The sequence below is a fragment of the Salvia splendens genome, chromosome 12 (assembly GCF_004379255.2).
Source record: "Salvia splendens isolate huo1 chromosome 12, SspV2, whole genome shotgun sequence".
Lineage (NCBI taxonomy): Eukaryota > Viridiplantae > Streptophyta > Magnoliopsida > Lamiales > Lamiaceae > Salvia > Salvia splendens.
This window is the reverse complement of record NC_056043.1, coordinates 12,825,915-12,849,362: the sequence shown is the minus strand read 5'-3', so window position 1 is coordinate 12,849,362 and position 23,448 is coordinate 12,825,915. Positions and strand designations below refer to the sequence as shown.

The following is a 23,448-nucleotide window of genomic DNA, read 5'->3' as shown; positions in this document are numbered from 1 at the left end:
CCCCGCGAAGTGACTCGGACCCCCGGCCTAACGGTCGGAGGTGAAGTGTCTTACCACCGAGCTGCACTTTGTTGTCGGGTTGGGAAGGAACGAGTGTGTATAACCAACCTCCCCCAAGCACGGGTCCAGGCGACGCCATGAACAGGCTACCTCCCCCAGCACCTGGGTCCAGGCCAGTGACTCAAGAACCCCCCAGGGGAAATTAATCCCCAAGATGCGCCATCATTTGATTGATTGTTATTGATATAGATTGAGGATGTGCGGATGTTGAATTTAAGTGAATATTTGAATTATATATGATATGGATATGCTATTCATGGAATAGGTATGTCTTATACTCCCTTCGTCCCATAAAAGATGTTATACTTGTGGGATGACACGAGATTTTAGGAGGTTTTGTTTTATATATTAAATGGAGAGAGAAAATATAATTTTTATATTAACGTGAGAGAGAACTTTTTCCAAAAATGGAAATGTGACATCTTTTATGGGACAATCTAAAAAGGAAAGTGTGACATCTATTATGGGACGGAGGGAGTACATTTTATTGGAATTATATAGTGAATATATGATGGATGCAATAAATATATTTATAATATATTCTAATGGAATTATTTGATGGAATATAATATGGATATGTAGTTGATAGAATTGATATGTTTTACATATGGTACTGAAAGTGCATGACTCATATGATTAAAAAGGATCTGTGACGGTCTTGCCCTGGATCTGAAATTACATAGGGACCTGTGAGTCCAAATACAGAGGGACCTTCGGGTCATAGAGGAATCCTGGGCATCATCAGGCTTGATTTGTCACAGAATAATAAATTGAGCAGAGAGACATGTGCATATGGATCTGAAATTATTTATGATATTTGATGTTTATTTATATGTGCAGATTTAGAATATTTGTAAATAAACCTAATAAATGATGAATTTTGTAATTATAATATTTGGATGTTGAAATGATTAATATGTGATTTTTTTACTTTAATATGTACTCCGTATTTGTTTCTTATAAATATATACGTCAGAGTAGAGGGGTTGGGGTGTAACAAATCTTGCAGATAATGATTTTAGTTGAGAGGGGTTGGGGTGTAACAAATCTTGCAGATAATGATTTTAGTTACTATTTCTTCTCCTCTAGAGAATTAGAGGAGATACATGTGATGATAAATGTGGAACCTCTTATAGTATAAAATTTGATTGTATAGTATACCACTAGATTATTCAATAGTTTGTCTAAAAATCAAACACAAATCCTATAATAATAGATAATAATACTCCCTCCGTCCCATGTTACTCGCACTTTTCATTTTAGGTCGTAAATTTGGGATTGATTTTTTAGTGTAATTAAATTAGAATTTTAAGTGTAATGAGACATCACTTAATCTAACATATTAATTAAATGCATTAATTCTAACTTAAACTTAAATAGTGTAAGGAGTTTGTGACGAACTGAAAAGCAATAGTGCAATTACAAGGGACGGAGGGAGTATAAAACTAAGTTTTGGTGTCAGAAATAAATACTCCCTCCGTCCCCTATTAATTGGCATCAGTTTTGGCGATGACACGAGATTTTAGGAAATGTTTTTTTTTTGTGTTAAGTGGAAAGATGAAATAGTATATTTATAATAATGTAAGAGAACTTTTTCTATAAAGGAAATGTGACATTTTTTGTGGGATAAACTAAAAAAGAAAGTGCGACATCTATTATAGGACGGAGGGAGTAGAAAATTGGTGGAAAAAGTTAGTAGAATGTGAGTCCTACTTTTATATATCAATTTTATAATAAAATGTGAGTGGAATGAGTTAGTGGAATGTGAGATCCTTTATCAAAAATAGTAATTGGTGGAATGTGGGGGTGCCAATTAATTGGGGACGAACGAAAAAAGAAATTGGTGTCAATTAATAAAGAACGAAGGGAGTAATTAAAATCACATATAGGTATACAAAAATTATAGGTAAAAATAATAAAATAGAAATACTACTATACAAAACCCATCAATTTAGTACTCCCTCCATCCCAAGATATTTGACTCGCTTCTTTTTCGCACTCGTTTTGGAAAAATAATATAAAATAGTTGAAGCGGAGAAAAAGTAAAATAAAAGAAAGAATTATGTAGAGAAGACTCTCCTCTACATAATTCGCCCTCTTACTTTACTCTCTTTCCACTTTAACTATTTTATATTATTTTTCCAAAACGAGTGCAAAAACGATTTGCAAATATCTTGGGACGGAGGGAGTATTTAGTTGTTTAGTCTTTTTCTTTATCCTTAACTTTCTTGACATACTATTTTTATAATTGATACATAGTACTCCCTCCGTCCCTGAAAAGTATGCTTTTTTCTTTTTATTCCGTTCATGAAAAGTATGAATATTCTAGGTTTGGAAATTATCTTCTCTCTAATAAGGTGAGACTGATTCTTCATTAACAATTCTTAAAAAACTTTCTCTATCTATCTCTCTTACTTTACCAATTATGCATTAAAACTCGTGTCAAACTAAATGTTCATACTCTTTGGGAACAGAGGGAGTATTTAATATTGAGTTATGGTATTGAATAGAGTATTTATATGGCTAGAAATCATCCTCTTCTAATTGGGATAAGCTTAGATTGTATAAGATATGATAACTTCAATTCCTAGTCAAAATCATATGATCGTGTCAATCTGAATGTCGACTCGTCAGACCGCTGGACGGGTTCTTCTCTGAACACAAACTTCACTCGTTGAGTTTGATATTCGTTGAACTCGGTGGACCACTGACTAGCGCCTAACCCTCGGTTTGACTCCAATCTTCGTACTCAATAAATACATACAAATACCAAAATATTGAAATATGGACTAAAGCACATATACTTCATACGATTTGCTTCATAACAACTCAAGTCTAACCCTTTAGAGCATATAAATTTTGTTTTTGTTAAACTATCAAACGTACCTTTTTGATTGTCCACAATCAAGGCAAAACAAGAAAAAAATTAAAATAAACACAGACTCAAAGGTTAGACATTATTTCTTTAGAAAATAAAGATGGGAAAAGTGCTTCGTGCAAACATCTATGAAGTAGAGCTAAATAGTGCAATTTTATTATTAACTTGTTGATCACCTTGAAATCATGCATCTCACAAGTGTATATGTGTGTGAGATCAAAGTCTCTCAACCTCAAAGTCTATATGTTCAAATTACACAACCTGCATAGTTTAACCATAAACTTATTCAAAGTCTAATCATTTTATGTAATCCTAATTATTGAACTAGAAATGTCTTTATTTTAGGCCTTTGGTAAGGTGAGGATAGACATGCTCAAAGATAGAGTAATAATATTTATTGTTAAATTATAATAACAGAAGATAGAGTACTAATATAGACAAAGAATGATAGAGATCTATCATATAGTTATAAATAATGACCTTTATCCAACATTGAAAGAAAAAGCAATACATTCAAGAATGTGTAGCTATAAAAGAGAATAATCCAACATATTATCTTTTACCTCAAAGGATCAAGTACAACATTAAGTGCTGACATTTTAAAAATCAAAAGGTCTAACTTTAAGTATGACCAATTGATTTTTGTAAGTAAAAATTGATTTAAAAAATTAATTTCCTTAAAAATATTTTTTTTTAAACTGACAAACCGTCGGCTTCGGTTTGAACCGTCATCCGAACTGTCGGTTTTGGGGTGTGAATCGGAACCGTCAAATTTCATTGCGGCCAGTTTAAGTGCATGTTTTTTTTTAACCGTGAACCGCCAGTTCTGAACTGGAACCTTTCGGAACTGGCGATTTTTGGACCGTGATCATGTCTAGGTGAGGATATATAGGCTAAAGAGTGACTAAGATCTCAAATATAGAAAAGATAATAAAACCACAGGCGAGTATGGCCGTCTACAAAAAAATAGTCTTCGTTATGGATGACACGATTTTTAGTAGGATAATAAAAAATATATCGATACAATATTTTTTTAGCTAAAAATGAAAATCAATTATTTTTAGTAGGATAATAAAAAAACGAAATCAACCACTTAGACAAAGGGAATACTATAGTAAAAATGGTGTACTATCCAAAATAGAAAAATAAAGACTATTTTTCATAATATTATATTTCGGTGTACTACTATTATTACTATATCACGGAAACACCTCCAACAAAATTCCAAAATTTTTAAATCATTGTAACCAAAATAAAAAAAAACTCGAAATTTATGAACCAATCAAACAAAAATCAACCACATGGCAATGAATGATGAAATCATTTGATTTATGGATAAGGCCAGTTGGCGGAGTTGGTTTGACACAGAAAAGGAACCTTCCAGCTCTCAACCAGCACATTCCAGTGATTCAAACGATACTTTAAAATCTTGTTACTCTACTCCCACTTAATTAAAAACCATAAATCACACATTAATTCCTTGTTTAGCAAATGTAAACAACCCTTTTCCCGCTGACGTGGCACCCTAAAACCTCAATATTCTTCTTTCCTCTCAGAATTTCAAATCGTCTGGATTCTGGAACAATCTTGTCTTGTTCCAATTTATGTGGGGTCAGCTCAATTGGGGAAATGTCTCTGGCACCCGATAAAATAAGGGCACGTGGATGAAGTAGCTTTGACGATTCAAGAAAATGGGTGAAAGGTAGGTTATGAGAAAATTTGGGAGCTCAAATTTGAAAAGTCTCAAAAAATGGAAGTAAAGAAACATTTTTTTCTGCATGCCTTAAATATGAAACTCCACATTCTTTTAACAGGAAGGGTCCCTCAACAAATTACTCTCACCTCTTTCTCGTCCATTTCTTGATTCTTGAGAGGGCCTTTTCTTGATTGAAGATTTGATTTTTTTGATGTTGGAGAGCCTTCTCTTGAATTTATTCTTGTAGAAGGCTCAAAGACATTGCTTTTACTTATCTGTGTGTCCATTCGCACACACATAAATCTCTTTTGATCGAGGGAGATAGGATGTTTAGGTGGTGGGTGTCAAGTCTCCAATTGTTGGAGCTGTTTGTGAGCTCCTTGGTGCATTTGTTGTTTGGATTCTACATTTTTAGCACGGCTGTGGCTGGCGATATGTCTCAAACAATAAATGATTTGTTTTTCAAGCCTAATTTGGCTAGTGGCTTGCAAAATGATGAGGTTGAAAAGCAGAAATCCACCACTTCTTCAGATGATTTGCCCCCAATTGTGCTAGTTCATGGCATCTTTGGCTTTGGGAAAGGGGTATGTGTGTATGCTGCTGATTGGGGTTTCCATTTTCTTGAAGTTTTTTGTAAAGTATTTCAAGATTGAATCTTTGTAACTGTTTTAACAGAAACTAGGAGGCTTGTCTTATTTTGCTGGAGCTGAGAAGAAAGATGAGAGGGTTCTTGTACCTGATTTAGGCTCATTAACTAGCATATATGACAGGTTGGTTTTGTCTCAAAATTATTTTTAAAATTTCCCCTTTTTTCACTTATATCTGTTGGTTTGATTGATTGTTAATTTCTGCGAATGATTGACTGTCGGGTATAGGGCTAGAGAATTGTTCTATTACCTTAAAGGAGGGCAAGTTGATTATGGTGAGGAACATAGCAAGGCTTGTGGGCACACTCAGTTTGGTATAGTTTATGAGAAAGGTGAAAACTTTGATCTCATATTTGATCTGTGAAAGAAGAATGCGTCATCGTCTTTGATCTCTTGTTTGATGTTTCTACTTGCAATTTGTGATGTGTAGGGCATTACCCTGAATAGGATGAGGATCATCCCATTCACTTTGTGGGACATTCGGCCGGTGGGCAAGTTGTTCGAGTCTTGCAGCAAATGCTTGCTGATAAGGTACAGTGTTCGATGAATTTGTTGCCAGTTGAATACTAAAACAATCTCGAATTTGGATTTTTGATAAGTTTTAGTTCAATTTCAGGCATTTAAGGGATATGAAAACACTTCTCCAAACTGGGTGCTGAGCATAACGTCCTTGTCTGGAGCATTCAATGGCACAACGAGAGCCTATATGGATGGAATTCAGTAATTTCTCATCGTTGTTGAAATATTGCACACATACATTAGTTATCATCTCTTTATGCACTATGTTGGCTTTGAGTAAAATAGCAATGAGATAGATTTTGTCAATTTCTACAACTTGGAAGCATTGTTGAGTTGTTGATTGCATAAGGGTGTATGAAGTAGAGGATGTGTAAACATTGAATCCAATTCTTGGTCTGATTTTTGGGCAATAGCACTTTGATGAATAGAAGGACTGGCCAAGCAGTTCCTGATTTCTCATAAACGTTGATTGTTTTTAGGCCAGAAGACGGGAAGTCACTGAAGCCCGTCTGCCTGCTGCAGCTGTGCCGGATAGGAGTGATTCTCTACGACTGGTTTGACATCCCATGGCTGAAGAACTACTATAATTTTGGGTTTGATCATTACAACATGTCTTGGAAGCAGATAGGCATTTGGGGTCTTGTAAATTGCCTCATGGGCAAGACCGGCCCTTTTGCATCCGGGGACTGGATTCTTCCCGATCTCACAATCCAAGGGTCGATCAGATTGAACAGCAATATGCAGACGTTCCCTGACACATACTACTTCAGCTACGCCACCAAACAGACGAGGAAAGTCATGGGCATCACAGTCCCATCTGGCCTTCTTAGAATACACCCTCTACTATTTATCCGAGTTTTGCAGATGTGTGTGTGGCGTCACCCTCCTGACGTCCCCCCTCCTTACAAGGGCTACCGGTGAGTGTTGAGCTGATCTTGTTCGTCCACTCTCATTTCATGTCATTGCAGTATCAAGATTCACACAATTATGGCCCTAATGCAGCGAATTTTTCTTACAGAGACGAAGAGTGGTGGGACAATGATGGAGCGCTCAACACCATATCCATGACACACCCTCGTCTCCCAGTTGAGCATCCTAATCACCATGTGGTAAAAGATTCAGAATGCCAGCCTTTACAACCAGGCATATGGTTCGTGCCTCTTTCCCCTCGTCTCATCTACAAAACGCATGCCTTTCTGGCTGCTGCAGATGTGATTATTCTTGAATAAACGCATCTTAGCTTCTCCTGCATTCTCATTTGACATGCCTAAAGCCCATTTCTAGTTATTTTCATTCATCATCTTAGAGAAATTCATCCAAGTATAAAAATTCAAGAATCATATTGGGATGGATGGAGTATTATATATCTTGCACACTACTACCTTTCCTAGTTGCATTACTTCTTGTTTCAATTAAGACATGTATGAGGCGTGGTCTGCAGGTATTACAAGATTGTGGAAGGTGATCACATCCTCTTCATTATTAACCGGGAGAGGGCCGGGCTTCAGTTTGATTTGATGTACGACAGCATTTTTGAACGATGCAGGAAGCACGCATTCAGGAAGAAGCCAACAATGCCAAATCAACTAAGTCAATAGCATATGAAAGAAGAGAATTGGTAGAGATTTGATATATTTTTTTATCTCTTATTTTTCTTTCTTTCTTTTTGCCTGCTTTCTTTCTCTAGTGTAGCTGGGCTGGGAAAGCAAGTATAATGCAGGTGTTTGCTTGCCTGATTAGCAGAAATTATATAGCCACTTTTTTCTAACAATATTGCTTCTTAGTGGATGTAACAGTATTGTTAAAATATTGGATTTAACTACATCTGTTGGTCTCAAATCCTAACATTTATACTTGTATGTAATTATTAACTGTTAATTCTAAGAAACTATTGAATAACATTAGCTGCTGTAGAATTTTATTCTTGAAAATACACACCCTCATTATGTGTAATTGGTGTAAAATAAATCATCCATGGTTCATGTAGCCGTATATAAATTTTGACATTTTCATTCAGCAATGTAGTGATACAAACAGATTTTAGTATAGATTAAGCACTAACTTATGCATAGGCACAAAATTCCCAAGGATGTTGTGCTTGTGGGGAGGCTGATGTATGAATATACTATATCATATTTTAACCTATCTACAGCATCACTCAACTATAAAAACAACAGGTAAAATACGTGATTCAGTTTGAGAAGATCAGACAGGCAATGGAACCTTCCTAACGGGTCGCCACCAAATTCCCCATGAACCCTGCACCAATCTCATAGAACTTGGCCTCAGAAAAGCCCACTTCTCCAGCTAGCATCTCCAACTCGTTTCCTGCATCAGAACACAATCAATAGTTAATGAATCATGTTTGATCTTCCTCATAACAGTGGATAAACTAATAATGCTATTTGTTTTTCATGGCTATGCGTTGTGATGCTGTGCTCACTGAAGTAGATTTTTCCAAACATCACAATTTCTGCTTCAGATTCCTCAATCCAATTTAAATAGTGTAAGTAGACATACGAAATACAGGAAATATACCCGTCAGATATTCCTTGATTGAGTTCTTCAAGTAATGGTACTCGTTGGCTAGGCCATAGCCACTTGCAATAGGAACCACTATGTAGTCAATCATCCAATCCTGAAAAAAAGTAAGATATGGGCATGGCCTAAAGATGTTTAATGAAATTCAATTACACACACATGCACACAACTCTAACTTAGTTTAAATGGTTGTTTAAGAGAACCAGAGCTAGGTGTACGTGCAAGAGACATAATTTGCTAGCTTTATTGTTGGAGATAGATGCTTGGAGAAATTGATGCAGTTCTGCCAAGATTTACTTTTATTTAGGAGTTGTTCTTTAGTTATTTCTTCATTAAACTCTTCAATTCAGAAATAAAAAATAGACATAGACTTATGATATTAGAAAGAACGAAAAATATTGGACTAAAAGATTCGTTTAGTAAATACACACCTGAATCGAAGAGTTTAATGAGCTAGTGCTTTTGTTGAAGTCAAGAATTGATACTTTTGATCCAGGTTTCAGAACTTTATACATCTCCTCCATAGCTTTTCTCCTATCTACAATATTTCGTAAGCCATAGCCAATTGTTGCGGCATCAAACGAGGATTTCGAGAAGGGTAAATTGACTGCGTCTCCTTCAATCCACCTAGGATGAATCAAGTTTCATGAAGGGGGTTCAAGTAAAGACATAAAGCTTCAAGGCACACTTTGGTCATATTTTCCATCTTCAAATTTAAGCTGTGAGATAGGATATGCTTACTCGATGTTCTTGTAACAGGCCTTTGATCGTTCACTCTGGCGACTTGCAGCAATTTGTAACTGCTCCCTTGAGAAATCGAGAGCAATCACCTAGCAGTATCAACAGTGAAAGTGAATTTAAGATGCTTATAAATTGCATAAACTATACATGGATCCCAAAATGAGTCACAAGATGTCCCTAGCACGAGCTCAAAACAGTATTTAAAGACCTCATCGATATAAACAATATTTACATGTCGATGACATCTCAAAACAGTATTTAAAGACCTCATCGATATAAACAATATTTACATGTCGATGACATCTCAAAACAGTTCACCAGATTACATATTGATAGATCATCAAATCAAACCCTTCATAGCCTGCCAAAACTCAACCAACTCTAGACGTAGTGCTTTTTTGGTCAAGCATGAGTCAGTCTGATCAAATTTCATAGCAATTACACCTTAAAATCTCAGCTGACAAACAGACAGTTCGTTTCGGAAAATAAGAAACAACAGCTAAATATACCTAAGGATTAGATCATTAGATGGAAAAAAAAAGTAGTTGTAAACATAAAGAAGGTGGAGAAGATGGGGAGGAAAGCAAACCTTGCCACTGATTCCAACTTTCTCAGACAACAGAAAAGCCAAATCTCCACTTCCACAACAAACATCCAACACAGTATCTCCTTCTTTCACTCTGTTTTCACATATATAAAACCTTGCTTTTTATAACATTCAAACTCAAACCAAACAAATTCAAACTTAATATTTTCTAATTGCATCAAATTGCAGTTAATTATTAACATATTGTAAACATGCATTCATCAATTATCCATATCTATAGCCTTCACAAATATACACAAAATTCAAAATTAGAGAGAGAGAGAGAGGGAAGCAGAAAATATACCCGCTCCAGGAAACAGTCATCCGCTTCCACACTCTATGCCTTCCTAAACTAAACAAGTCATTCAACTGCAAACGAAACCCTCATAAACCAATGTTCAATTTGAGATAAAGCATAATATCAGTAACTCGAGCTAAATTGCGAAATTAAACCAAAATAAAGCCTAGCAAAATGGAGGCGCTCACGTTATCATAAACAGGTGCAATGCGGTTAAAAAGCGCCTGCCGGTCAGCTGCGCACCTGACCGGTCTGATAATGGAGCGTGAATCCGGCCGACGCCGGCGCCCAGCGATGGAGGGAAGAGCAAATTGAAGTGTAGTAGCCATTTTCACCTTTTTTCCGAAAATCGCTTCAATTTGATTGGCGTTTTATACGAGATCAGTTGCGGGTTAGTTAATTGTAATGGCCTCTATTTCAAACTAGCCCCTAGGGTTTTAAATATTTGCATTATTAGACTGAATTGAATTATTTTATCTCTGTGCTAGTATTGCTTTCCAAGTTGAGTGGGTTGTCAATTAGGGGTGGCAAATCGTGCGTGTTGTATCGTTATCGTGTTGACACGATAACGACACGACATGATTACAACAAACACGAACACGACACATTAAGAAAACTCCAAACAGGAACACGACTCGCTACTCTCAGACACGAACACGACACGAACCCATTAACGACACGAACCAATTCGGGTCAACACGACACGATAACAACACATATACGACGCGACACATTAACGACACTATAATAATAATATTATTTCTAATATTAAATTTTAATTTTTAATTTTAAAATTTTAAAATAAATAAAATAATATTAATAATATATTAATATTATTTCTTAGCGTGTAACATGAACACGACACGAACACGACACGAAATTTTCGTGTCGTTATCGTGTCGACACGATAAGGACACGAACCCAATAAGTTTTGACACATACCCATTAATTTCGTGCGAGTTCGTGTAGTGTTATCGTGTCGTACCAAAAATTGCCAGCCCTAGTTGTCATTATGAATTGAGGAATATAAGAATTATGGTAATATAACTAAAAGAATAACTTTAAAACATAAATAATTTAATGGCATATGTGTACAGTGCATTGATTCTGGAGGGTCTAATCTATCTATCTATACATATATAAAAGGGGAGTTTTGGGGAAAATAATAAGATTGATATTATGAATTTTTTTATAAAATTAGGAAAATGAAAAGATTTTTATTTATTTGTGTAGTAATTAGAGAAATGAAAAAGTTCTCATGATCTCATTCCACACAACTCACGCGTAGTAATTAGAGAAATGAAAAGGTTTTTATGCATTTGTGTAATAATTAGAAAAATGAAAAGGTTTTATTTATATAAAACAAGTTACGTACATGCTACACTGTAAGAAAAAATCAATCTATTTAGTAGTATTGTTGGAAAATGATGGTTTCAATTAATTTAATATTATGTGGTGTTTAATTTCCTTTTATGTATTTTTTTGAATATTGTTGTGTTTGATTTATGATTGGAAATGTTTCGATACTATGATCCATTACTAACATTACATTATAATCATGCATATGTTTCCATACTAAATTATCTAATCTAACAAAGCGTGCGAAAAAATTAAGAATTTTTTTTAAAGAAGTCTATTGGGTGGGAATAATGGCGTGAGTTGTGGAAGGAGATCATGGGAACCTCCCACATTCTTATTTTTGTTGTTATAAAAAGGCAGGAAGTTGTAAATGAATTACACACCAACAAAAGCATTCTCAATTTTCTCTCAAGCTCTCTATATTTTAGAGTGTGTTTTAGGAGAGTTATATTGCTCGATTCTCGGAGCTCCATCAACTTCATTGATGTCTAGCGGGTTTGATATGCTTCTACGTGCTATGAGAAAGTAGTTTTATTTATGTGGACAATACGTCAATTCGAGAACACTAGCCGCATCATAATTTGTCTTGCGGAAAGAAAGCTTTCCTCAAGTCGACTTATAGTTTGGTTTAATTTATTATTTTCATTGTAATTTTCACTCCACTAATTGTTTTTTTTTCTTCGATTGTAATAGTGAGAGTACCGTCTGTTTATGATTTAAGAATTTTTTCTCATTATATTTATAAACTCACTTTTACATATATATAAATGTTTTATAATAATTCTAAACTTTCAATAATTGATCATATATTATTTGCGAATTTACTTCATTTGTTATTATATTATTGTTTACAAGGTTAAATGGTTGTAGACATATTTATTTATATTATTTTATTGCATAGCACGGTTGTTACACTAGTTTACAAAGGTAGAGTAGTTTTCGATATTTGCTAGTAGTTGTGGCATTGGTGGTAGTATGTTACGATATATATAGATGAATAATGAGTAATGTATAACAAGGGATGGTATCCCACTACATGTAAATCATTTGTTTTTTGGTAGATTATATTTGGTGTTATTTTATAAGTTAAGTAAAGAAATTATGAAGTACAAGAAAAAAAAATATAAAAATGATGTTATTTTCATTTTAATGGGAAGTAGTAATAAATAAGGAAATTTTTTTATTGCAAAGCGTGAGTTAAATAAAAAAATGAAGTATGTGTAAGTTAATATTAAAAGTTATGTATTTGAAAAAATGGAAAATATTAATAACATAAATTGCCGTGTGGATGAAGCATAATGTGTAGAACTTTGTCCTTGGCTAGATTCGAGTCTCGACGAAGGAAGGCTAGAGCATCAGCTGCTTGCGCTGATGGATGAATTTGTTCAAGTTGTGACATGATATCACGAAATCAATATGAGATAAGAATATGAATGTGTCATAATCTTATTTCATATTGACTTTGTAATGATCATGTATAATTTGAATAGTATTGGATACCAACCATCTCTCTTTGTGAGGCCTTTGAAAAGGGGTAAATGACCAATTTCTACATGTTATCAGAGCAGGACCCAAATCGATATGGATCTTTTTGCCTGCATGTGCTGAAGTCCGATGTGCCTTCCGACTTCGACTATTTTTAAGGCCCACTTCGACTTTGTGATGATTATGCTTAAGGCATTTTAAGTAGGTGAGTGGCTCATTTCTATATATTATCAGAGTAAGCACAAATCGATATGGATTTCTTTATCTGTCTCTTTGTTGAGCATGTGGAAATTTGATGTTCATTTTAATGTACACGTGTCGGGGCGCTGAAATATCTCATTTTTGTTCTATATCGATTCATAATAGTGATTTTGTCTTATGTACTTATTGGATTGTGAAATCTTGAGTGTCCATTATGATTTAGTTAGATCAATAAAATTCTTATTTGCATTTTTGTTTTGTTATTGCACTGTACAACGTATTTTTTTAGTCTAACTCGATATGCTTTGATAGTTCCTTTATTTATTTTATCCCACCTCGATGGCATCATCTAGAGTTTATTTGTGGATTAATTGCGTAGTTATTATTTATAAGGGACAATCTAGTTGGTCTAGTGACTATTGTATGATCAAAATATCATTTGGTTCATGTATCTAAATAAAACTTAAAATCACACCAACACACTATTGTATGACTAGTCTAATTTACGTTATATTTTCATGTATCTATTTATTGATATGTGCTTCTACTTAATCTATTTGTAATAGAGAAGTCAATTATCGTAGCCTGATTTTAGAGTTCGGCATGCTAAAACTGTGCGAAGTTAGTAGTAGTAAATTGCAACTTAATCCTACATCTAAAACAAATCCTTCATTTCACATAGTAGACTTGCAATTTTATACTTTCATTGCCTACCACCAAGGCACCAACGTTGTATAGGCTTTAGTGTATAGTAGACTTTTTTTTTTTTTATTAGGAGTTCTTTGAATACTAGTATATGAAAATGTCAAAAGAACTCTATGGACTAGTCTATTCGAAGTAAATCGATAAGAGCATCTCCAATGGTAATAGGTCAGCCATAGGCTAGCCACAAACTCCTTCTGCCACATCATCAGCATTAAAAATTCCTCCTGCCACATCATCAGGACAAGCAACTGGACAAGCAATAGGCTAGCCACAATAAACAAAATTATAAAAAACAAATAATTAACAATCACATAAAATACGAAATTAAATTTACGACACAGATACGGAAAAATTCAATAATAATATTTAAATTAAAAAAAGTACATTAATTAAAAAAAATCTAACGACGTGCAGTCCTCCGCGCCCACAACTCTTCAATTAAATCCTTTTGGAGTCGAATATGAGCATCCACTTGGCGCATGTCGGCATGTGCCTTGAGGCGGCCGACTTCATCGGTTTATCTCGCGGGACGTATAGGCCTCCAACTCTTCGTTCATTTGTCGTTCGTACTCCTCAGAATCACCACCACTACCACCACTACTACAACCCGCGTTACTCATTTCACGTTGTTGCTCTTGTACAAAAATTAAGATGGAGAGAAAACTCGTTAAAACAAGTGGTGCAAATGAAAATGACGTGCAAATCGCGTATATATAGTGTTTTGAAAAAAAATTAAAAAAATTGAGCTGGCCGATGGGCGAGCGATCGGGAGCCTGCAATGGCGGCCAGCCGACCGGCAAGCAGATCGGCCAGCGCCCGAAAATCGGCATCGGGTCGTCGATTTTTTCGCCGAAATGGCGCTCGCTGGTTCAATGGTTCGGCGAGCAGACCGGCTAGCGCCGGGAATCGGCTAGCCTGTTCGCTCGCCGCCATTGGAGATGCTTTGACTAACCCATGCTCATAGGTTGCTAATCACCTACATACTTAAAAACACAGATACTCCCTTAGTCCCCAAAGAATATGAACTTTGAGTTCGATATGAGTTTCAATGCAAAATTGATAAAGTAAGAGAAAAAGTAATTTAAGTATTGTTAGTGGGGAATGAGTCTCATCTCAATAGAAAGAAAAGAGTTTCCAAAACTAGAAAGTGCATATTCTTATGATACAGACTAAAAAGGAAAGAATGCATATTCTTATGAGACGGAGAGAGTATGATATTTTTATTCGAATCCAAATTATATAGTATTATCATACATAATTACTTCATTCATCCCTGAAAATTTGTCACTTATTTCCATTTTCGTATGTCCCTAAAAATTTATCACCTTTCATTTCTACCAATTTTGGTAGTGGACTTCACATTCCACTAACTCATTCTCACTCACATTTTATTATTAAACTAATATATAAAAGTAGGACCCACATGCCACTTACTTTTTCAACCAACTTTCCATTACAATTTGAATTAACGTTTAAAACTCGAACCGAACACAAAATACTATATTGTCTGGTCTAATTAAGTTAATAAGGTTTACATTTAAGCTACTATGGACCAGAATTAAAACCAGTAGGCATTTTTGTCTGCCGCGAACCTAAAAAATGACTGGTTCAATCTCAAATCACCTGACTTGTTTAATTTCTAATTATAGGATTTTTCGTTTCCTCACTTCCCCTCTTTCACCCTCTCTCACCCACCACCACCTATCGTGCCGTCGTCTATTACCCTCTTTCGCATGACTGCTTTTTGACACGTGACAACACCTTCACCATATCTTGTCATGATCGCACTTTACTAGAGATGAAAAAGCTCAGGAGACCGCAACTAGGGGTGAGATTTCAAGAGGGGAAAGAAAAGAGGAAATAGAATTAAGAATCGAAACCACGTTTGTGATAAGTCAAATGGTTTTACTTTGGATAAGACATATTCGATTGTGAAACTCAAGTAGAAAATATGGTCATACAATATGATATCATCATAGTCTTTAAACAAAGATAGAATTAAATCTTGTTTTAAAAGCACAACGAAACCAATGAACACGGTACCATACGTGAAGACATTGTTGGCAATTGAAACTAAAAATATAACATATAACTGTCTCACATCGGTGTCAAGAGAAAACTGAAACTAGTATATAAGTCTCATGGGCCCCTCCTCCTATTACAAATTGGTTTTAGTATGAAACTCATGGATTTCTATCAGACATAAACCTCTAAGAGTTTATTATGACTAGATCAACGTCTTCTCCCAACGGCACCACTCAACCACTTCGTTGCTTCACCTGCATTCTTATAGATACATATAGCGCTTAGTATGGAGGTACTCAAATAGGCACATTGCCATTAACTCAAGAGATTTCTCATCCTCAGACCTTTATTCGGCTTGGAGGTGTTGACTATTGGGCTGGTTAATTTGGTGGACCATTATTTTTTGCTTGTCCTGGAATTTTGTTTGGCCCATCAGGTAAGTTGGGGCTGCATTTGCCCTAGCCCATTACTGGATTGATATACTCTCTCCCTCTACTCACCGCCTCACTTTTCACTCTCTACTCTCTGATTTCTCTCACTTCTCTCTCGAGTTCTTGAGTTTCCCTTGGGTTATCCTTCTCTGATGTTTCTCTGGTTGTTCAACTGTGGTTTATCACTGATATTTGTGTGAATAAACGGTGTGTGGGTTTGAGATTAGCAACTACTTCGGTTGCTAGGGTTCCAGAGAAGTTAGGGTTTCTTGTGGAGAGGTTTCTGTGGTTGTGAGCTTTGAGAGCAGCTAGATCCGGTGTAGTGGAGTGGTTTGGAGTTGCAATCGGTGGTTTGTGAAGAGTCTCACCATTGTGCTCAACGTTGCTCCCTTGGATGTGATTTTGGTGAATAGATCTGTACTATTGGCGGGTTTCTGAGCCATAGCTATTTGATCTATGCGATTTCTTTGTTATTTCATTGATTACTGCATGTTTTGTCATGATCCGAGAGGATCTTTCATATTAGTCTAACTAGCTTCCTAGTGTGCAGGATCATTGGAGATTACTTGGAGTTTCTTGGAGCTTCTGACCAAGAAGACTCTAATTGAGTCAACAGCTCTTACGGCTTGATAACTTGTAATAGCTAGGTTGAACTCAGTTGCTTGGTTGATGGTCTGACTGAGCCATCTTGTAAACAAGACCAAAGAGGTCTCGGTAAATAGTGAACCCGTATAGTCTGATCCCTACAGTGGTATCAGAGCCACGGGGGGACTATTCCGGCACGCCGAGTCGCTAAAAGGAGGTGGGCAAGTGGAACCCTCCCTCGAGTGGGGGTTTGCTCTGGTAAATTGGCTGAATCTTTCTGGATATTTCTGTTTTCTGTTTAGTGCCAACTATAGGATTGGGATTTTGTTTCTGGTAGACAGTCTTGGCAAGACTTAGGTTTTCCTTGTGTGTTTTCTCAGTGTTTCTAGCTTCCGTGGAGTGTTCTCTTTTTTTCTTTTTCTCTCTTGTGCTCTCTGCTTGAAAATCTCCTATTGCTTGACCACCAAGCATATTGTACTGCCTAAGTGACCCCCTGCGCCCTCCAGAAGTGAGTGATTGCGAACTGGGATAGCCTTAGCCGGCCTTGCTCGTGACAGTCAAGGATTTGAGGTTCTTTGTGTGAAATCTGGTGAAATCTGTGAATCTGTGTTTGTCTGTTGCCTTGGTGTTCTGCCTTTTGTGATTGGCTGACTGCTTGTTGTGTGTTGGTGTTAGTTTTCTTGCTCTGTGTGTTGCCAGAAAATTTTCTTGGTTTTAAAATGGCTCAGCCTGTCAACTTGGTCCCTTTCAATGGTAAAAATGATTTTGTGATTTGGAAACAGAAACTAAAGTGTGTTCTTATTCAACAAAAAATCTTCAAATGTGTTGATGGCACTTTGCCCACTGATACCCCTCAAGAAAAACTGGATGAAATGAATGAATTGGCCAAGGCCACCATTATTCTCAATTTGTCTGACTCTGTGATTAGGAAGGTTAATCATATTGAATCTGCTTCTGAAATATGGAAACACCTTGATACTTTGTACACTGAAACTTCTATGTCTTCAAGGATGTATTTGCTTGAAAAACTCTTTAAATTCAAGCTTGATTTGTCAAAAGATATTGATGACAATGTGGATAGGTTTCAAAAGCTGGTTCAAGATATTAAAAGGCCAGGGGATAAAACTATTGATGAATATACCAGTATTGCCTTGATGAATGTCATCCCTGACTCTTACAGTGATGTTAAAGCTGCTATTAAATATGGCAGAGATACTGCTCCTCTTGAATTGATTATTAGCTCTCTTAAGTCTAAGGAAATTGAATTAAGGGAAAGGGCTTCTGATAAATCTGCTACTAACAAGGTGTTTAATGTTAGAGGTAGACCTAATTCCAGAGGGGGTTCTGAGTCAAATGGAAATTCTGGTTCCAGGTCTATTTCTAAAAAGAAATACAGATCTAGGTCCAACAGTAGAGACTCTAGGTTTGTGAGGAAATGCTATAATTGTGGGGAACCTGGGCATTTTAAGAAAGATTGTAATAAGCCTAAAAAGAACAAGTCTCCTAACAATAGTGGAAACTTTCAGATTGAAAATATTGCCAATCTTGCAAAACTTGATGCTGAAAATGATACTGTCTTTATGTTGCATGATATGGTGTATATGAATACTTCCCCTGTATGTCAGTTTACCTCTAATGATTGGTTGTGTGACTCTGGCTGCACTTATCATGTTAGTCCCTTCAAGCAATTGTTTTCTGATATTAAGCCTGTGGTTAATACATATGTGTCTATGGCTGATGACAAGAAGTGTGTTATTCTTGGTATAGGCAATGTGTGTTTGCAATTTAAAAATGGCTATGTGTTGAACTTGAAGGGTGTAAGATATGTGCCTGAGTTATGCTACAATTTGTTGTCCTGTACTGCCCTTGAAAGTGATGGCATGAGTGGTAAATAGGGGGAAGGGAGCATGAAAATCTGTAAGGGTTCTATGTGTTTGTTTAAAGCTAACAGAAAATGTGGTCTTTATGTCTGTACTACTGTGCCTCTGACTTGTGAGAAAGCTTATGCAAATGTTGTCAAATCTGATAAATTGATGATGTGGCATAATAGACTAGGTCACATGAGTGAAAAGGGTTTGCATATTCTGAAAAAGCATGACATCTTATCTGACTCAGATGTTCAAGGTGATTTGCCTTTTTGTGACACATGTGTGCTAGGTAAACAGCACAGGGTCACCTTTCCTTCTCCAGTGCCTGCAAATATTAGCTCTAATATCTTGGAATACTTGCATATGGATGTTTGGGGCCCTGCCCCTGTGCCTTCCCACTCTGGGTCTGTGTATTTTTTATCTATCATTGATGATTTTTCAAGAAAAGTTTGGTGTTTTCTGATGAGACATAAATATGATGTGTTTGGAAAATTTACTACTTGGAAAACCTTGATAGAAAATCAGACTGGTAAGAGGATTAAGGCTATCAGAACAGATAATGGTTTAGAATTTTGCAACCATCAGTTTGATGATTTATGTGCTGGGCATGGCATTAAAAGACATAAAACTGTTCCTTATACTCCTCAGCAAAATGGAGTAGCTGAAAGAATGAATAGGACTTTGCTTGATAAAATAAGATGCATGTTAGCAAAATCTGGTTTGTCCAAAAAGTTTTGGGGTGAAGCTTTAATGACTGCTACTTATCTTGTGAATAGATCTCCTTCTGTGCCTTTGCAAGGACAATGTCCTGAGTTTGTGTTCTCTGGAAAAACCCTTAACCTTTCTAATCTAAGAGTGTTTGGATGCTCTGCTTTTGTTCATACTAGAAATGATAAACTTGAGCCTAGATCTAGAAAAGGTGTGTTTTTGGGATACCCTGAGGGTGTGAAAGGATATAGAGTGTGGCTAAGAGATGAGCCAGGGTTTAAAGTCATCATTAGTAGGGATGTAGTGTTTAATGAAACTGACTTCCCTTGCTTGAATGTGACTCAAACCCCTGCTTCTCAGAATGTGGACAAGGACACTCTAACTGAGGTGGAGTCCACAGATAACCCCACTGATGTGGAGCATCCTATGGATGTTCCAAGTGAGGTGGAGCAGCCATTCTGGAACATCACACCTGTCTATATTCCTAATGAAACACCTAATGAGGGGGGTCTACAAGATAATGTTGAAACTGTACCCATCCGTGACAATGTGAACAATGATGCTAACTTGCCTGATGGTCCTATGTGTGATCCTCCTGTTATGCCTGTCCAGAATGTCTTGAATTCCCCACCTGGTGTCCAAAATGCTATTGATGCTCCTAACCTCAGTGATTATGTGTTAGCTAGAGATAGACCCAGAAGGCAAAATGTTTCTAAACCTGTTAGATATGATGGTTATGTGGGGTTAATTGCTTTGATAAACTTGGCCTTTAATGTCCATGAGTCTGATGGAGATGAGCCTCAATCATTCAAGCATGCTACTAAGTCAAAATTCTGGAATGAATGGCATAAAGCCATGTTAGAGGAAATGAACTCTCTGAAAATTAATCATACTTGGATACTTGTACCTCTCCCTCTTGGTGCTTCTGTTGTAGACTGCAGATGGCTTTATAAGCTTAAAAGTGAGGTAGAGGGACTGAGATACAAGGCCAGATTAGTGGCCAAAGGTTTTACTCAACAAGAGGGGGTAGATTATACTGAAATATTTGCTCATGTGGTTAAATTTACAACTGTAAGGCTGATGCTTACTCTATGTGCTCATTTTGATTGGGAACTGAAGCAAATGGATGTTAAAACTGCTTTTTTGCATGGTGATTTGGATAAACCCATTTACATGAAACAGCCTGAAGGCTTTATTGATCCTAAGTTTCCTAATCATGTTTGTTTGCTCAAAAAAGCTTTGTATGGTTTGAAACAATCTCCTAGGCAGTGGAATATAAAGTTTAACACCTGCATGCAGAAATTAGGCTTTGTTAGGAGCACTTTTGATGCTTGCTTGTATGTTAAGAACCTTGACTCTGCTGCTCCTGTTTTCTTGCTGTTATATGTGGATGACATGCTGATTATGGATCATTGTTTGAAATCCATAACTGCTGTGCAAACCTCTTTGAGTGAGAATTTTGATATGAAAGACTTAGGGGATGCCAAGAAGATATTAGGAATTAATATTTTCAGAAATAGGAAGTGTGTGTGCTTGTTTTGCATCAGGAACCCTATGTGCTCAAAATTCTGAAAAAATTTAACATGCTTAATGCTAAGCCAGCCTCTGTGCCATTAGCTGCACACTTTATGTTGAGTAAAGACTTGTGTCCTAAATTTGGACATGATATCAATGCCATGAAGAAGGTTCCCTATGCTAATGCTATAGGATCTGTTATGTACCTAATGGTTAGTACTAGGCCTGATATTGCCTATGCTGTGTCTTGCTTGAGTAGATACATGTCTAATCCTGGTCCAGTTCATTGGGAAGCCTTAAAGTGGTTGATGAGATATCTGAAAAATACCTCCAAATATGGTTTATGTTATTCTAGATGTGAAGATGGTGTGAAACTGACTGGTTATGTTGATTCCAATTATGCTAATGATAGAGATAAGAGGAAGTCCACCACTTCCTATGTCTTTACTCTATGCAGATCTTGCATAAGTTGGAAGTCTCAGCTACAACACATTGTTACTTTGTCTACTACAGAATCTGAGTACATTGCTATCACTGAAGCAATGAAGGAAGCTGTATGGTTAAAGGGAGTACTTTCTGAACTCAAATTTGTGAATTCTCCTCCTGTTGTGTTTTCAGATTCTCAGTCAGCAATTCAATTGTGTAAAAATCCTGTCTTCCATGATAGAACTAAGCATATAGATGTAAGGTTTCATTACATCAGGGATATTGTTGAAAAGAATGAGGTTTCTTTGCTTAAAGTGCACACTGATAAGAACCCAGCTGACATGGGGACTAAATGCTTACCACTTGAAAAACTTCTTTTTGCATTAAGCATTTGCATTTTGACCTAGGATAGCTGCATGTCCCGGGGTTAAAGACCTCAGCCTCTTAACTACTGTGGTAAGGGTGGCTAGTGGCTGATGGCACTAAGTCCTAAAGGCTAATGGGTGTCAGCCCCTCTGGAGCCTTGTAGGCAAAACCTGGTTGTTTCCCTATGCTAGTGAACTTGGTTCCTTGGTGCTGTGGGGACTGCCTTGTAGGCTATGATGAGTTAAAGACCTTAGCTAATAGTGCAATTGGTTTCCCAAAAATTAATGTCCAAGGTGGAGTATGTTGACTATTGGGCTGGTTAATTTGGTGGACCATTATTTTTTGCTGGGCCTGGAATTTTGTTTGGCCCATCAGGTAAGTTGGGGCTGCATTTTCCCTAGCCCATTACTGGATTGATATACTCTCTCCCTCTACTCACCGCCTCACTTTTCACTCTCTACTCTCTGATTTCTCTAACTTCTCTCTCGAGTTCTTGAGTTTCCCTTGGATTATCCTTCTCTGATGTTTCTCTGGTTGTTCCACTGTGGTTTATCACTGATATTTGTGTGAATAAACGGTGTGTGGGTTTGAGATTAGCAACTACTTCGGTTGCTAGGGTTCCAGAGAAGTTAGGGTTTCTTGTGGAGAGGTTTCTGTGGTTGTGAGCTTTGAGAGCAGCTAGATCCGGTGTAGTGGAGTGGTTTGGAGTTGCAATCGGTGGTTTGTGAAGAGTCTCACCATTGTGCTCAACGTTGCTCCCTTGGATGTGATTTTGGTGAATAGATCTGTACTATTGGCGGGTTTCTGAGCCATAGCTATTTGATCTATGCGATTCCTTTGTTATTTCATTGATTACTGCATGTTTTGTCATGATCCGAGAGGATCTTTCATATTAGTCTAACTAGCTTCCTAGTGTGCAGGATCATTGGAGATTACTTGGAGTTTCTTGGAGCTTCTGACCAAGAAGACTCTAATTGAGTCAACAGCTCTTACGGCTTGATAACTTGTAATAGCTAGGTTGAACTCAGTTGCTTGGTTGATGGTCTGACTGAGCCATCTTGTAAACAAGACCAAAGAGGTCTCGGTAAATAGTGAACCCGGATAGTCTGATCCCTACAGGAGGTTTAGTCTTAATTTAATTACTAGAGAATAAATTCATCAAGGTTTTTCCTTAATTAACTCGGAGATTACATTTTATTCTTCATAAATTAATCCGAAGATTAATTCCAAAATTAAATCAAAATATTTAATTTCTCATTTCTCTTTAAATTAATTCGAAGATATTTTTTTACTTAAATCCAACTATTTAAATTTCAGCGTAAATAACTAATCGGTAATTAATTTTTTAATGAAATCCAGATATTTAATATGACGAGCTTAATTTATCCACAACTAGCGATTTAATTTAAACTAGCTAGACATCAGTTAAAAGAATGTGGGCTCCAAAAATTGTAAGTATTTACATTAAGGGAGTCCAACCCTAAATATAATTTTAAAATGAAATATTATATTCTTTTGTATACAAATGATTAAAACGGTATTATATTATGGCATGGTGTACCAACAGTCGATGTATAGTAAAATACAGTATTGCCGGATTCTAGTATGGTATATCAAATATTTGGTATATCAAATATTTGGTATGGTAAAAGTATTGTGAATGTTTTTTTCCTGAAACTTTGATATACTGAAAATTTCAGAACAATAGTAGTATATGATACTCACTCTGCCGCGAATAGGAGTCTCATTTTTTCATTTTAGTCCGTCCCCGAATAGGAGTCCCGGTTCACTTTTACCATAAATGGTAA

At 36.4% G+C, this 23,448-nt stretch overlaps 2 protein-coding genes and 1 pseudogene across 2 annotated transcripts; 2 read left to right on the top strand and 1 right to left on the bottom strand.

Moving 5' to 3' along the window:
- The first annotated feature begins 4,372 nt into the window (after window positions 1-4,372).
- Window positions 4,373-7,639, top strand: LOC121759439 (annotated as a pseudogene).
- Window positions 7,640-7,790: 151 nt separating this feature from the next.
- LOC121759440 (2-phytyl-1,4-beta-naphthoquinone methyltransferase, chloroplastic-like) lies at window positions 7,791-10,314 on the bottom strand. The gene is made up of 7 exons (XM_042155016.1): window positions 10,155-10,314; window positions 9,973-10,037; window positions 9,672-9,762; window positions 9,083-9,171; window positions 8,773-8,968; window positions 8,339-8,438; window positions 7,791-8,128 (listed from the first exon to the last, which is right to left on the bottom strand). The coding sequence occupies exons 1-7, from the start codon at window positions 10,293-10,295 to the stop codon at window positions 8,028-8,030; spliced, it is 783 nt and encodes a 260-aa protein (XP_042010950.1). The 5' UTR covers window positions 10,296-10,314; the 3' UTR covers window positions 7,791-8,027.
- A 10,602-nt stretch (window positions 10,315-20,916) lies between these two features.
- LOC121757566 (secreted RxLR effector protein 161-like) lies at window positions 20,917-21,681 on the top strand. The gene has a single exon (XM_042153092.1). It carries the CDS (start codon window positions 20,917-20,919, stop codon window positions 21,679-21,681), a length of 765 nt encoding a protein of 254 aa, XP_042009026.1.
- Window positions 21,682-23,448: the final 1,767 nt, after the last annotated feature.